The sequence below is a fragment of the Aquarana catesbeiana genome, linkage group LG01 (assembly GCF_042186555.1).
Source record: "Aquarana catesbeiana isolate 2022-GZ linkage group LG01, ASM4218655v1, whole genome shotgun sequence".
NCBI lineage: Eukaryota > Metazoa > Chordata > Amphibia > Anura > Ranidae > Aquarana > Aquarana catesbeiana.
Genome location: NC_133324.1, coordinates 373280418 through 373296429, shown reverse-complemented (window position 1 = coordinate 373296429; position 16012 = coordinate 373280418). Strand labels below are relative to the sequence as shown.

The 16012-nt window shown below is 44.7% G+C and overlaps 1 protein-coding gene across 1 annotated transcript in view; it reads right to left on the bottom strand.

Annotated features, from left to right (window-relative positions):
* The window catches only part of AGTPBP1 (ATP/GTP binding carboxypeptidase 1), a 320556-nt gene that overhangs the window by 37387 nt on the left and 267157 nt on the right, over positions 1 to 16012 (bottom strand). The window contains exon 25 of the mRNA XM_073633531.1: positions 1638 to 1798. Coding sequence (XP_073489632.1) covers positions 1638 to 1798 — 161 coding nt within the window. The remainder of the gene's footprint in view (positions 1 to 1637; positions 1799 to 16012) is intronic.

The window sequence follows — 16012 nt, the reverse complement described above, 5'->3', positions numbered from 1 at the left end:
CACGCAGCGGCACGATCCGTCACCCACTGTCACCCACATTGGGTCACAGTGGAAGACAGGTGGTTATACCAGGCTGGCTCTAGTACCATGTGATAGCTGTGACTAAATATATAGTGATCACATGTCAATAGTACACAATGGCTTTCATTCATAGCCATTCTTTGTGTACTATTATGATCTCTGTGATGTAGATTGTGCTGTGCAGGTTTACCTCCCAGTCACTGTTTCCATTTAAAAGACAGGCTCTCTAACATTCCTGTGGTGTCTGTGAAGGGGAAACAGCTTCTTGCTCCAACATTTCCCGTGACTGAAACAAATCGTTTAAGCCTATGGTCCTAAAGATCCTACCTTTTCCTGTAAAAGCGCACTTTACTAAGCTTTTGAGTGCTTCTCGGGCCTTTTGACATCAGGCATCTCTTTCCAAGATTTTGAAGGCCACAAGCTAGTCCAACCATACATTTTATAAGTTTTACAAGGTGGATGTTCAGGCCTCATCTGATGGCAGTTTTAGGCGTAAGGTCCTTCAGGCAGCTCTTTGAGCTGCAGGATGATCCCAATTCCATTGTTTTTGGTATGTTGACCTGTTAGTATTTTTGTTACTGTTGGCCACCTCTCAGCTTTCAGATGTCCCAATTGTTTCTGAATAACTGAATTATGTGTCCCTTAATGTACGGAAAAGAAAATAGGCTTTTTGTACTTACCATATAATCTGTTTCTTGGAATTAACTAATGGAAATAGGCTCCACCCCTTTGTGTTTTTTGATTTGCTCCCACTACTGCTTTTCTACAAAACTGAAACACGCTGAGAGTGGAACAATTATATAACAAGTTTAGTCAGAACAAATGATCGGCATACTTGCTCTAGGTTAAACTTAAAGCAGTTGGATCAGCATGAGAGCCAGGCAACTAGCTTTTTAGAAGCAAAGGTCAGAAGTGGCAGAATGAATATTTCTCTCAAAACAGGATTTACCTAGTCTCGGGATCAGCAATATATAGACATGTGTACAGAGAATCACTGTGTGCCGATGCGCAAAATCTAGATGGACTTTCTTCTCTTCCTTTGCAGAGATCTCAGAAGACTCTAATAGAGTACATAATTCACTAATACACAGTCAGAATACTAGTTCTAGGGTGATAAAGCAGAACCTCTTCATCTCCACTGCATGATAAGTTACTACTAATTAGAAGCTGCTTAAACGTGTTTAGATTTGAGAATCGATGATCTTTAAACCTAAAATAAAAGCTGCTGGTTGTTTTAAATAAATGGCAACAATTATAAAGCTAATATGCTTAAACTTAGTCTTCAATCTCTGCATCCTAGATCACCTCAATGTCTGCAAACAGAAATAAGAAAATAACTCACTCTTTCCTAGAGCAGCACGTGTACATAGCAATCTTTCTGTGTAAGTATATAAGTAATTTCCTTTTCAGTTAAATTATATTGCCAAACATATTGTAATCAAATGTGTGAAGTTAAAAGCTGTGGAACAGCACATGCATCTGTAATCTTTAAAAAAAAGGCTGAGGTCACAAGAAATGACAACAGAAGTAACAGTGCTGTGCTTGATACATGATGTTCTAGTATATAACGAAGTAACATTTTGACTGCTTAACATAAACCTAATTTATTACATTACCTTGCAACCTTGCAGCTGGACTCGATCAGATCATTCTCAATATCAAGTAGGCTTGGAGGCAGGCTAAATTCCATGGGAGAGGTCAGTCTCTTTAGGCGAAGTAATCCTACACAGAATTTAGCACCCATCTCTTCTAGCTCCTTTGTCCCAATCTGCAAGCCCTGAAAGAAGCAATGACATATTTTACATCACCAATATGAAAAACAGCTCTTCTCTAACAGTTCATAAATACTCATCATATTATTAGCAATACAGTATATACTCATATGAAGTTTATTTAACAGCTCTGGGGCTCAGAAGGTCCCTAGCCTTCTGCTTAGGCTTTGCAGCAATTAATTTTTTTCCTTTATTTATAGCATAGGGGTTGTTAGCCCTATGCAGGACTTCAAACAAGGAGGATGAGAAGCTGGTACCACCACATCACATGCCCTGGGTATTGGTTACAAGCATTGTTTGAATACAGCTTATTGCCACTGTAAAATGCCCCCTAACATACGCCAATTATTTGTGTAGCGATATGGACTACCAGCAGAAGGCACTGTACTTTTCAGTGTTTCTAGACATCGCTTATCCCTCTGGTTATCAGTGTAACCAGTGACCTCATATTTGTGTGCCCAACAAAGTGAATTATGGGACGTATAGTTCTCCTTCAGATAGTTGCTTTGCACCCATGTACCCTAAGACTACACATCCCAGGGATCTTTGCTGTAACATGAAGTTTGCTGGGAGTAGCTATAAAAGGAGCAGAAAGTCCGGGCAGAGTCTCTTCCTCCTGGGCCTGACGCAAGACAGACCTCTCTGTGCAACAGGGAGAGAGGTCGCGGCCTATCACGCGGAGTCTTAGTTCCAACCGGAGGTCTAAGAGGCGTAGCCCTGTTACTCGCTGTCGGACATCTTGTCGCCAACATCTCTCAGATTGCCTGCCTGTCGGTGTGGATGTGTGTGGCAAGTTTTACTTTGGAAGGCCGAGACCGCGGATCCACTGCACGAGTGCTGCTACACGAGTTCCTGTCCAGAAGACATCGGAGGGATTTGATCATTGGTGAGAGGGCAAATTGCTCAACCTTTAGCTACTCATTACCACTATTACAGAGACACTTTGCACAGACATCTTTACCCCAAGAACACTTTACTGCATTGCTGCAACATTGTGCTCAGACACCTTTAGACCTTCACCACTAGGAATTTATTGCTTTCATCGTAATCAAATGGATTACAGTTAACAAGCTCCAACTAGCTAGCGAAGAACATCAGATCTGCAAAGTGGAACTCTTTTGCCATTACTACAGGACTCTCTGTAGACTTGCTCCTTTCATTAGGATAGCATGAGCTGGCTAGTAGGGATGAGCTTCGAGTTCGAGTCGAACCCATGTTCGACTCAAACATTGCATGTTCGACCGTTCGTCAAATTGCGAACGATATGGGCCATTCGTGCCAAATTCAAGTGGCGCGTCGCGGCCCATAATTCACTGCGGCATCACAGTGCATTGCTGGCTGATGATTGGCCAAGCATGCACTATGACCCGCATGCTTGGCCAATCACAGCGCCATCTGTACAGAGAGCCGTAATTGGCCAAAGCCAGGGTGGCTTGGCCAATTATGGCTCAGGGGGTTTAGTACACGCCCCACACTATATAAGGCCACCTGCACGTCGGCCCTGTGTAGTGTGTTCTGGCGTTGAGAGAGAGACAGTGTCATTTAATTTAAGATAGATAGCGCAGGCAGGCGAGTCAGTTAGCTGCACTTACAGTGTATTGTGTATATATATATATATATATATATATATATATATATATATATATATATACACTGTATTCAGTTTAGCTAGATCTGTTCCTGTTATTCTCTTCCTACTGACAGGCAGGCAGGTGTTTTTACAGTATTTACTGCTACCTGAAGAAAATTACTGGTGTTCTTCTGATCCCATTGGTCCTATTAGCTGCAATATTTACAGTTAGTGTAGTGCATCCTCTGCACAGTGTGCACCTAAAGCTACCTGAAGAAAATTGGTGGTGTTCTTCTGATCCTATTAGTACTGCAGGCAGCTTCAGTATTTACAAGTTAGTGTAGTGCGTCCTCTGCACAGTGTGCACCTAAAGCTACCTGAAGAAAATTGGTGGTGTTCTGATCCTATTAGTGCCACATGCAGGCAGCTGCAGTATTTACAGTTAGTGTAATGCGTCCTCTGCACAGTGTGCACCTAAAGCTACCTGAAGAAAATTGGTGGTGTTCTTCTGATCCTATTAGTACCGCAGGTAGCTGCAGTATTTACAGTTAGTGTAGTGCGTCCTCTGCACATTGGGCACCTAAAGCTACCTGAAGACAATTGCTGTTGTTCTGATCCTATTAATACCACAGGCAGGCAGCTGCAGTATTTACAGTTAGTGTACTGTGTCCTCTGCACAGTGTGCACCTAAAGCTACCTGAAGACTATTGGTAGTGTACTTCTGATCCTATTAGTACCACAGGCAGGCAGCTGCAGTATTTACAGTTAGTGTAGTGCGTCCTCTGCACAGTGTGCACCTAAAGCTACCTGAAGACAATTGGTGGTGTTCTTCTGATCCTATTAGTACCGCAGGCAGCTGCAGTATTTACAGTTAGTGTAGTGCGTCCTCTGCACAGTGGGCACCTAAAGCTACCTGAAGACAATTGCTGTTGTTCTGATCCTATTAATACCACAGGCAGGCAGCTGCAGTATTTACAGTTAGTGTACTGTGTCCTCTGCACAGTGTGCACCTAAAGCTACCTGAAGACAATTGGTGGTGTTCTTCTGATCCTATTAGTACCACAGGCAGGCAGCTGCAGTATTTACAGTTAGTGTAGTGCTTCCTCTGCACAGTGTGCACCTAAAGCTACCTGAAGAAAATTGGTGGTGTTCTTCTGATCCTATTAGTACCGCAGGCAGCTGCAGTATTTACAGTTAGTGTAGTGCGTCCTCTGCATAGTGGGCATCTAAAGCTACCTGAAGACAATTGCTGCTGTTCTGATCCTATTAATAGCAAAGGCAGGCAGCTGCAGCATTTACAGTTAGTGTACTGTGTCCTCTGCACAGTGTGGACCTAAAGCTACCTGAAGACAATTGGTGGTGTTCTGTTGATCCTATTAGTACCACAGGCAGGCAGCTGCAGTATTTACAGTTAGTGTAGTGCGTCCTCTGCACAGTGTGCACCTAAAGCTACCTGAAGACAATTGCTGTTGTTCTGATCCTATTAGTACCACAGGCAGGTGGCTGCAGTATTTACAGTTAGTGTACTGTATCCTCTGCACAGTGTGCACCTAAAGCTACCTGAAGGCAATTGCTGTTCTGATCCTATTCATACCACAGGCAGGCAGCTACAGTATTTACAGTTAGTGTACTGTGTCCTCTGCACAGTGTGCACCTAAAGCTACCTGAAGACAATTGCTGGCATTCTCATACTAATAATACTACAGGCAGGCAGTTGATTCTGCTAGCTGCAGTATCAGTATATATATACATCCCAGCTTTGTGCAGCTACATCTCACTGCAGGCCATTAGTATGTCTGGAAGGCCAACAAGGTGAGGCAGACAGTCACAAGCCAATAAACAAGGGCAAGCAGGCTCTGTGTCTAGTGGCAACAGTGCTGGTCGTGGAGACGGTGCATACTCATCAGCACGTGGCCGTGGGACACGCTTGTCCTTTTTTCTGGCAGCTGGCCACGTTGAGCCGCAACATTCGGAAGACTTGGTAGAGTGGATGACCAAGCCATCTTCATCCTCCTCATCCTCTCTCACCCAGGCTCAGGGTACTTTGTCTGGCAAAGCAGCTGCCAACGTGGCCTCTTCCCTCGGCTCAATGGCATCAGTCACTCCTTCCCTAGCCCCACCATGTCCTCCTGAGGAGTCCCCCGAACTGTTTGACCACAGTGTTGGGTATATGCTCCAGGAGGATGCCCAGCGTTTTGAAGGCTCCGATGATGATACCCAGCTAGAGGAAGGCAGTAACGTGAGCCCAGAGAGAGGGGGTGCCCAAGAAGGACAGCAATCTGGCAGTCATGTTCCCCCAGCTGCAGCATACTGCCAGCTTTTCTCCAGTGATGAGGAGGGAGGGGATGATGAGGTCACTGACTCCACGTGGGTGCCTGATAGGAGAGAGGAGGAGGAGGAGGCACATCTCCAACGAGGCAGGATGCCCTCCAGGGGCCAGCTTAAGGGCAGCACACCGCAGAGCTCCGCATGTGCAGGGCGCTGCTGTCTCTGTGCATTATTCCAAAAGTTCTTTGGTGTGGGCTTTTTTTGAGACGAGTGCATCAGATCCCACCGCTGCTATTTGCAACATATGTCTCAAGCGTATCTCGCATGGCCAAACCATTACCCGCTTGGGCACCACATGCTTGACCAGACATATGTCCACCTGCCATGCAGTTCGTTGGCAAGCGTACCTAAAAGACCCACACCAAAGAACAAAGTGGACCTCTCCTTGCTACTCATCAGCTGGGATCTCCAACCCCACTATACCTTCAGTCCTGCACTGAGAGGAATAAAGGTGCAGAATTAGGTGTGTCACAGCCAAGTACTTGCGGGCAATCTGCTATCAGTACACCGACGTCAGATTGTACCAGGCAAATTTCCCTGCCCCAGCTGCTGCACCACCGAAAGAAGTTCGCTCCCAGCCAACCACATGCCCAGCGGTTGAATGCTAGCTTGGCTAAATTGCTAGCACTTCAACTGCTGCCTTTTCAGTTGGTAGACTCTGCCCCTTCCGTGAGTTTGTGGAATGTGCGGTTCCTCAGTGGCAGGTTCCCAAACGCCACTTTTTCTCACGGATTCCGGCTCTCTACCGGCATGTGGAAGGCAATGTCTTGGCCTCGCTGGACAGGGCGGTCAAGTGCATATTACCACTGACTCATGGTCCAGCATGCATGGACAGGGACGTTACCTATCTTTCACCGCGCACTGGGTGACTCTTCTGGCAGTTGGGAAGGATGCAGGACAGGGTGCGGTAGTGTTGGAGGTTGTTCCGCCACCACGCCTCCAAAATTCTACTAGTGGTGATTCTGCCACACCTCTCTCCTCCACCCTTCCTCTTCTTCTTCCTCCATGGCCTCTTCCTGTGCTGATTTGTCCTCGGAACCAGCGGTGCTCCGTAGGCGTTCAAGGGTCTACGCAAGCATGCAGGCAAAAAGATGCCATGCGGTGCTTGAGCTGGTGTACTTGGGGGACAGGAGCCACACTGGGGCAGAGATTCTGTCAGCTCTGTAGGGGCAGGTTCAGAGGTGGTTGATGCCACGCCAGCTTAAAGTGGAGTTCCACCCACTTTTACAACTCTTCAGCATCCCTCACTGAACTGTGCACTGTAAACGAATTGGATATTTAAAAAAAAAAATTCTCAGCACCTACTGTATATCTGCTGTATTCATTTTTCACTTCCTCCTCCCTGGCCGTGGCCCATCGCATCATTTCCTGTTTGCAATGCCTTCTGGAAAGGGGCGGCAACTTCCTCTGACACTGCCGTTGCTATGGAAACCTGACCTGAAACCTATTACACTGCTTGTGCTGCACTGAGCATGTGCGAGATCTGCAAGGATGAGATCCAGGAAGAAATACAGTCTGGCTTCAGATGCCCACACTTAAGATGGCCACGGCCTGCTGTAAGTTTATAAAATAACAAACTACTGCTATAAACTAACAAAACAGACCTTAGTTTACAGACTAACTTTACTAGAATACATAAAGCTTGTGTAGTATAGGGGTATTTTTATTTAAAAAGTATAATTTCGGCCGGAACACCACTTTAAGCCAGGTATGGTGGTTTGCGACAATGGCACCAACCTCCTCTCCGCCCTCCGACAGGGACAACTGACCCATGTGCCCTGTTTGGCTCACGTCCTTAACTTGGTGGTGCAGCGGTTCTTGGACAGGTACCCAGGTTTACAGGATGTCCTGAGGCAGGCCAGGGAAGTCTGTGTGCATTTCCGCAGGTCATATAATGCCAGTGCTCGGCTGGCTGACCTCCAAAAGGAATTTAACCTGCCCAAGAACCGCCTAATCTGTGACATGCCCACCAGGTGGAACTCAACATTTGCCATGCTCCAGTGGCTGCACACACAGCAGAGGGCCATCAATGAGCACCTATGCGACTATGGCACCAGGACAGGGTCAGGGACCTTGGGTTTTTTACCCCACGCTAGTGGGCTATGATCAGGGATGCATGCACTGTCCTATCACCATTTGAGGAGGCCACGAGGATGGTGAGCAGTGACAGTGCATGCATCAGTGACACTGTCCTTCTTGTCCACCTGTTGGAGCACACGCTGTGTGGAATAATAGACAGGGCACTTGAGGCTGAACAGAGGGAGGAAGAGGAGTACTTCCTTACCTCTCAAGGCCCCCTTTATCCAGACAGTGTTCCTGCGTGGCCGCAGATCACACAGGAAGAGGAGGAGGAGGAGGAGGATTGTGTCAGCATGGAGGTGGAGCCTGACACTCAGTATCAGCAGCAGTCTTTAAGGGATCATTTACAGTCCCAAGAAACACATGGACTTGTACGTGGCTGGGAGGAGGTGGCTGCGGATCATGTCGTCCTTAGTGACCCAGAGGACTCTGGACCGAATGCCTCAGCAAACCTACGCTGCATGGCCTCCCTGATCCTGCAAAGCCTGCGGAAGGATCCTTGTATTCGTGGTACCAAGGGGAGGGATGATTACTGGCTGGCAACCCTCCTTGATCCACATTACAAGGGTAAGGTTGCGGACCTCATCTTGCTGTCGCAGAGGGAGCAGAGGATGAAACATCTTCGGGGGGCCTTGCAGAAAGGTTTGTGCAATGCGTTTCCAGAGCCTGGGAGGTTGCGATTTCCTGGTCCTCCTGGACAACCTGTTGCTGAGGATTCAGTCAGTCACAGAAGGAACGGTAGAGACGATGGCCGTCTGACCGATGCGTTCAGACAATTTATTAGTCCGCAGCCCCAAGGTCTGATCGGTTCCAGCAACCATCGCCAGCGTCTGATTCACATGGTGCAGGATAACTTAGGGGCAAGATCAGACTTGGACACCTTTCCTACCGAAAATCCTCTGGGTTACTGGGTCTTAAGGATGGATCACTGGCCAGAGCTTGCACAGTATGCAGTTGAGCTACTGGTCTGTCCTGCATCCAGCATTCTTTCGGAATGCACATTCAGTGCTGCTGGAGGCTTTGTAACCGATCACAAGGTGCGCCTGTCGACTGAATCGGTCGATCGGCTGACCTTCATAAAAATGAATCAGTCTTGGATCACCAGCTACCAAGCACCTGATGCTGATGTAACCGATTTATTTTTTTTAAATGTGAGATCCCTTGCCTATGCTGATGCTGAGTGACTATCCTGTTATCCTCTTCCTCCTCAATTTTCATGCTGATAGCTTGTAAGAACATTTTTGGTTCTGGGCACCGCCACCAGTGCCCAAGGCCCAATTTTTCAGCCCCTGTTTAACAGGGGCGTATAATTACAATATTTGATGCGATACTTTGCAGCAGGGCTCATTCCTGCACTCCAACTAGAGTATCTGTGAGGGGTTGCAGTGTTGTGGCACCAGCACCAGTGCCCAAGGCCCAAATTTTCAGCCCCTGTTTAACAGGGACATGTAATTACAATTCTTGATCTAATATTTCCCAGCAGGGCCCATTCCTGCGCCCACCAAGAGTAACTGTGAGGGCTTACAGTGTTGTGGCAACACCACCACCAAAGGCCCAATTTTTCTGCCCCTGTTCAACAGGTGCATGTAATTACAGTTCTTGATATAATATTTCACAACAGGGCCCGTTCCAGCGCCCACCAAGAGTAACTGTGAGGACTTACAGTGTTGTGGCACCAGCACCACCACCACCAAAGGCCCAATTTTTCTACCACTGTTAAACAATGGCATGTAATTACAATTCTTGATCTAATATTTCACAGCATGGCCCGTTCCTGCATCCACCAAGAGTAACGGTGAGGGCTTACAGTGTTGTGGCAACACCAACACCTAAGGCCCCAATTTCTGCAGAGTATATAGGGCAGGCCCCTACTTTCAAACATCCAACTTACAAACGACTCCTACTTGCAAACGGAAGGAGACAACAGGAAGTGAGATGAAATCCTACCCATAGGAATGGAAATTCTCTCCTGTAAGAGTTAATATGGGAAAAACATGTCTCCTCTTCACTGATGCTTTATCACCAATCCTTGTTTCACTAAAACCCCCAAATTTTCAAAAAACATTTGTCATTGGGACAGAAAGTGAGGTGAGATCTTCTGAAGAGGTGCACAGATAGCAAAACAAATGTTACAGGGGTGATAACCCTTCCCTATGTTTTCCAAAAAGCTTAAAAATAGATTTTTTGGCTGGAGCTACACTTTAAAAATGTACCAGTTCAAAATTACAAACAGGTTTTACTTACCAACAAACCTACAGTCCCTGTCTTGTTTGCACCTCCTGTATACTGCTGTTCAGAGTATATAGGGCCTGGGGGCCCCACGCCTTTCCTTTTTTCAATTTGGGTGTGGGGTTTACCTTAATATCCATACAAGACCCAAAGGGCCTGGTAATGGACTGGGGGGGGGGGTACCCTTGCCGTTTGTCTCACTGATTTTCATCCATATTGCCGGGACCCGACATTACATTAAAGCCGCAAGCAGTTATAAATGAATTTTATTCCTTTAAAAAATGTCATTTTGTGCAGGGACTGTTCTAAGCACGGGAAACGCACGCCACTTTACAGGCATACTATAAACACCCCCCAGGTACGATATTTAAAGGAATATTTCACTTTTATTTCACTTTAAGCATCATTAAAATCACTGCTCCCAAAAAAACGTCAGTTTTTAAAACTTTTTTTTGCATTGATACATGTCCCCTGGGGCAGGACCCGGGTCCCCAAACCCTTTTTAGGACAATAACTTGTATATTAGCCTTTAAAATTAGCACTTTTGATTTCGAACGTTCGAGTCCCATAGACTTTAATGGGGTTCTAAAGTTTGCGCAAACTTTCTGTCCGTTCGCAGGTTCTGGTGCGAACCAGGGGGTGTTCGGCTCATCCCTACTGGCTAGGTAACATCTCTCTCAGTGTGGCAGCATAGGTAGTTAACTGAAACATCCGCTAGGAGGTGACTTCTGATCTAAAGAGATTGCAGAGTTGGGGCTGTTATCTCGGCTCTGCAGACATACTTACCACTCTCTTTGAAATAACTTTCTCCTATTTGGTTCAAGTAACGTATTTCAGAACCTAATCATACGACATTGATTATTGTCACACAGTGCTACAAGGATGTCTGAACCCAGAGTGTCAGGTAGAAGTTCTGGGGCCCCAACCGACAGAAGCACTGTTCTGGAGATCTCGGGGAGTGAGCATACCAAGAGGGAGATCAGAAGGTGGCTGAGAGCTCTGGTGCCAGGACACCGGGCCTACATGGTGGAGACTGAAGTCTCAGAGGAGATGGATCAAGTCAGGGCACTGATAGAATGGCAGGAAGAGGTGCCAGCAAGCTTTCAGGAGGAAGAGGTCCGCTTAATGGAGGGAGTGACTGCAAGAGTATTCCCACTCAAAAGCGAGAAAGGAGGGACTGAGAAGCCATCCCCAACAAAAGCTCACAAGAGAAATCCTGTGCATACGGGGATCGACACCCAAGGGGCCAGCGCCCCTCCACTCTCTTTCTACACAGATATGAGTTGCCTGGTCGATAGCCTGGTGAAGAATGGGTCTGGAAATGCTAATCAGAGTTATCGAAGACTTAGATTTTATTTTTCTCGTCACAGTTACCGACACCTGTTTGGGAAGATGAGTTTGAAACATGGATGAGTCAAGCTTTACAGGCTATGGAAGAGTGGAGTGTTTCAGAGGCTATGAAACGACAACTACTTAGTGAGAGCCTTCGAGGCCCAGCGGATGTGATCTGTAACCTAAGGATGGGCAAGAGGGTTTGTGTTGCCATGGACTACATTGAGGCTTTGTGTGCTGTTTTTGGAAGGGTTGAAACAACCGCTGATTTGATGTACAAGTTCAACCACACCCATCAACAGAGAGGAGAGAGTCTGTCCTAATACATCTCTCGGGTAGATCGGATGCTATATCAAATCATTCTCAAGAAAGGTCTTGACCCTAAAGACACTGAGCCCGGCCCAATCATCCTATTGTGTTGAAGCTGCTGCTAAAAAGAACCCAGGTGGTACCGACCTATCCTGAATTGATAAGGGAGGTTTGAGAGGAAGGGGCTCTGTTGGAAGAGAAGAGTCAACGACCAAAAGATGTGAATCCTGCTACTGGGAACAAAGAGAAAGTGGTGGCCCACGCTCTCCATGCAGAAATAGTTTTCCGATGACGACAGTGGAACTGAGTCTGAACCGAAGGGACCGGCTCTCCCTGACGTCCAAAAACCCGTTGCAGAACTAGGGCTAACCGAACTGATGACTCAGGTGGCCCAGGCTCAGACTCAAATGTACCGCACCCTGATGCAAGTGATGGAGACCCAAGCAAAAGTTCAGGAGCAAGGGACTCATGCAAGTAAATCAAAACTATACCCAGAACGAGAAAAGAGGTGTTACAGACGTGGAGAAACTGGACATTTCCAAGCTCAGTGCCCCAAGGCTGGTGTCAGCCCTCAACTCCTCAATGAAGTTCTGAGAGCGTTACAGAAATTACTTTTTCCTAAGCCAGGGGGAAACTTCAGGGGAATATAGTTTAGAAATGATCTCTGCTAATTAAGGAATGTGCAGTATGCAGGACATCACCCACCCTGGACCTGACAAAATACCTGTTTAGGTTACTGTAAAGTTAGGAAATAGTGCTGTCAAAAGCCACATTGGTGTGTGGATTGTTCAATGCATGGCTGCTTTTGTTGGACCATTCATAATAACAGATCTAGCCTTCACTGTGAATTGTAAAATCTACTGCATATCATGCCACTGCTACCTATAGACAAGGTGGAATGACATTGGTTGGTCTGATCTGCATGGGCAACTTTAGATCACAATACACTCTGGTTAAAAAAAATATATATATTCAAGCATGTATTCTTCGCTTAAATTACAAACAGTACCTCTCAGTGTTCTCAGCCTCCTCAAAATCTCCAGATTCCATTGTTTTTGCTGCTGTGGTCTGATATCCTGTTAGAGGGTGGTTACATTCATTCACCATCGTCCCATTGTATAAAGGAATGTAGCCACCCTCTCTTGCTCCCTCCCCAGATAGACTATGGGATTTGTAGTAAGCAAATAACAACCCACAAGAGCGCAAGTAAAGTGCATTGCTGATTCCAAACAAACAGAATTAAAAGGAGAGGTTTGGGAGCTAACTGACCACATTACAAGACGGCACAAAAACATAGTAAAACAATTTTATGAAAAACTGATTACAGGGTCATTAAGTAATGGATGTGTATGCGTTATTTTTGGAAAATAAGGATATCATTTAGTGATACTTTAGGAAAAGTAGAGAAAATACAGTGTAGGTTTAGGATTGAATCCCCAATTCCACAAAATGGCTTTACCATTCATACATGTGCACATTTTCATTTCTGCCCTATACTGGAAAGCCATTTAAAGAGGAGTACATAGTGGGGGTGTGCATGTACATTATCAGTGGACCAGCTAAATAATTCAGAAAGAGGTGATGTGCAAAAGAAGCTGATAGCATAGACTAGGAGAAGGCTGTTATAAGTGTGCTGGGTTGGGGAACACATACAGAATGGCTTTTGTTACGTACCTGATATTATTTGGCTACCTAAATCAATTTAATGCACAGATTTTGTGTCAATATAGTGGTGGAGGATCAAAGTCCTCTAACCACTTTTCTACTGGGGCCATGTTTATTTTTCACACAAGTTAAAATTTGCTAGAATGTTACTTGAAACCCCCAAACAATTATATACAGAATATAGAGATAGTAGTTAAGATTCTTTATTTGTGCAAAAGTTCATTTCCTAGAAAAAAAAACACAAGATATATTTTAGTGCACACAAACAAAACACAATACCCATTTTTTTTTAGGGGGGGGGGATAAATAATGGGGTTTTCAAGTAGCTAGACACCAAACATGTCAAGCCTTAAAATTGCGTTTCACAAGCGAAATGGTGAAAAACTACAGTACCCAAAATTGTCCATTAGTTATGCTTCAAAAGCCTTTACAGGTCATCAATTTAGAGTTAACCATGAATTATAATCCCAGAATTATTGCTCTCATGTGAGTATTTGCGGTAATACCGAATATGTGTGGTGGAATCATTGTTTACATAAACATCCCTGCCCTACATGCGTTTTTGCATTCTGGTGTGTGCACAGGGCAAAAGGCCTGCTTTTCCTTTTTTATTTTATTTTTATTCATTTTATTTTAATTTTTGCACACTTTTAAATAATATTTTCTTTTTATGGAGACATCAAGGGTCTATCAGACCCTAATGTCCCCCTGCCCTCCACTCCTGCTAATCAAGCAAAGGACTTTGGTATAAACTAGCTGCTCCTCTAATTGTGCATACATGTTAATTTCAAGCATCCCATTTTAAAACAGAGAAATAGACTTACATTTTTCTATATGTTTATTTTTTTGCCAAATGCAATGATAAAACTTAGAAATACAACCCATCCCCTTTGGGTACACATACAAATTACTATTTAAAAAAGGAAGAACTAAAATACATGGCAAACATTTTCTAGTTGCTACTTTCAAGCTACAGAGTTTGTAGTAAGTGAAATTGATTTCAGGTCACCACCAGTTGGAAGGTACCTGCTAAGTGTTCCCATTTGTCGTTGTAATGACCCATTATCTTCCCTGAGACTGTCTGTGCAAAGTGGGCTCCATCCTCAATGTCATTTCTGTGTATAATAAACAATAATGGCCTTGGTATTCGCCCCAGTGGAGCATCCTTCTACACCATCAGGAGTGTGCGCCATTCATCACTACTTCGCATGCCAATTGACAAATTAAATCTAGATTTATTTTGTTTATATAGGTTTCACAAAATACTTTTAATGCTTTATTAATAATTGCAGCACTTGGACTGCATCCAAGTTTCCATTTGTCAATGATCTTTTATTAAAAGGGACACAAACCCTAAAACACTTATTGCCTTAATTTAACTTAAAAAAAAACATTAATAAACATTTATAAAAGCAGATGTAAAAGTTCTCAAACGCCAACGCCATAAACTCAATTAAAAAAACCCATGAAGAATGAGGCATTTTAATTCCTGTACATTATTTCCTTATTGTAACACTCTTTATTAATAAGGCATCACCACATCACTACACCATATTTCCTACATTTTTGAGGGATTCAAAAGAATACTGGATGGATTTTTGCTGCCCAAAATATATTGTTAATTATAGAAAGGCAAAAGATTGGACCGTAGGACAGGTGAATGTCTGATTATTAAAAGTCAGCAGCTACACTTTTATGCCGCTCATGTGACTGCCCGGTCCAGCCCACGTCTCTCCTCTCAGTCTCACGTCTATCGTCTCTCCTGACGTCAGTGTGAATTCGCAGCCCCCCCCCACCGACTGTAGCTATCAGATCAGAAGAGAGGCGGGTGGGGCTGACGTCAGGAGATACGTGAGGGGAGAGAGGTGGGCCGGACCGAGCAGTCACATGAGCGGGATATACAGTTATATACACAGACTACAAAACGAGGTATGAAGCTGCATATATTTAAAAAAAGACACATACAGCGGTGGCCATTTAATGGTTTGCAATTGCATTTATTAACAAAAGCCATTTTGACAAAAACGCACTCTTCCGGGAGGGGCGGGGCAAGTCGGGATGATGTCACCCGACATAGTTTTTTTGGGTCTCTTGCATTAATGCCGCATCGGGGACCGCAATGCATCGATTTAGCGAATAAATTCCACACCCCTATAATTTATGTCCCTAGAATGCCACTACAGTGCCTATCAGTGTTTGACAAAAGTGTAATAAGTAGTCAAATTAGATGTGTAATTTATGGTACTCCCTGCATGTTGGGCCTCTCTATGTGGGCAGGCTGTGAAAAAATCTCACACATCTGGTATCGCCATACTCAGGAGAAGTAGTAGAATGTATTTTAGGGTGTAATTTGTGGTATGCATATGCTGTGTGTGAGCAATAACTTGTTATTATGACAACTTTGTGAAAAAAAAGAAAAATCTTCATTTTGCAAAGAATTGTGGGAAAAAAATGACAACTTCAAAAAACCCACTATACCTCATACTAAATACCTTGGAATGTCCACTTTCCAAAAAGGGGTCATTTTGGGGGGTATTTGTACTTTTCTGGCTTGTTAGTGTCTCAAGAAATGAGATAGACTGTCAGTACATCAGGTGTGATCAATTTTCAGAGATTGGCACCATAGCTTGTAGACTCTATAACTTTCACAAAGACCAAATAATATACACTTATTGTGGTTATTTTTACCAAAGATATGTAGCAGTAT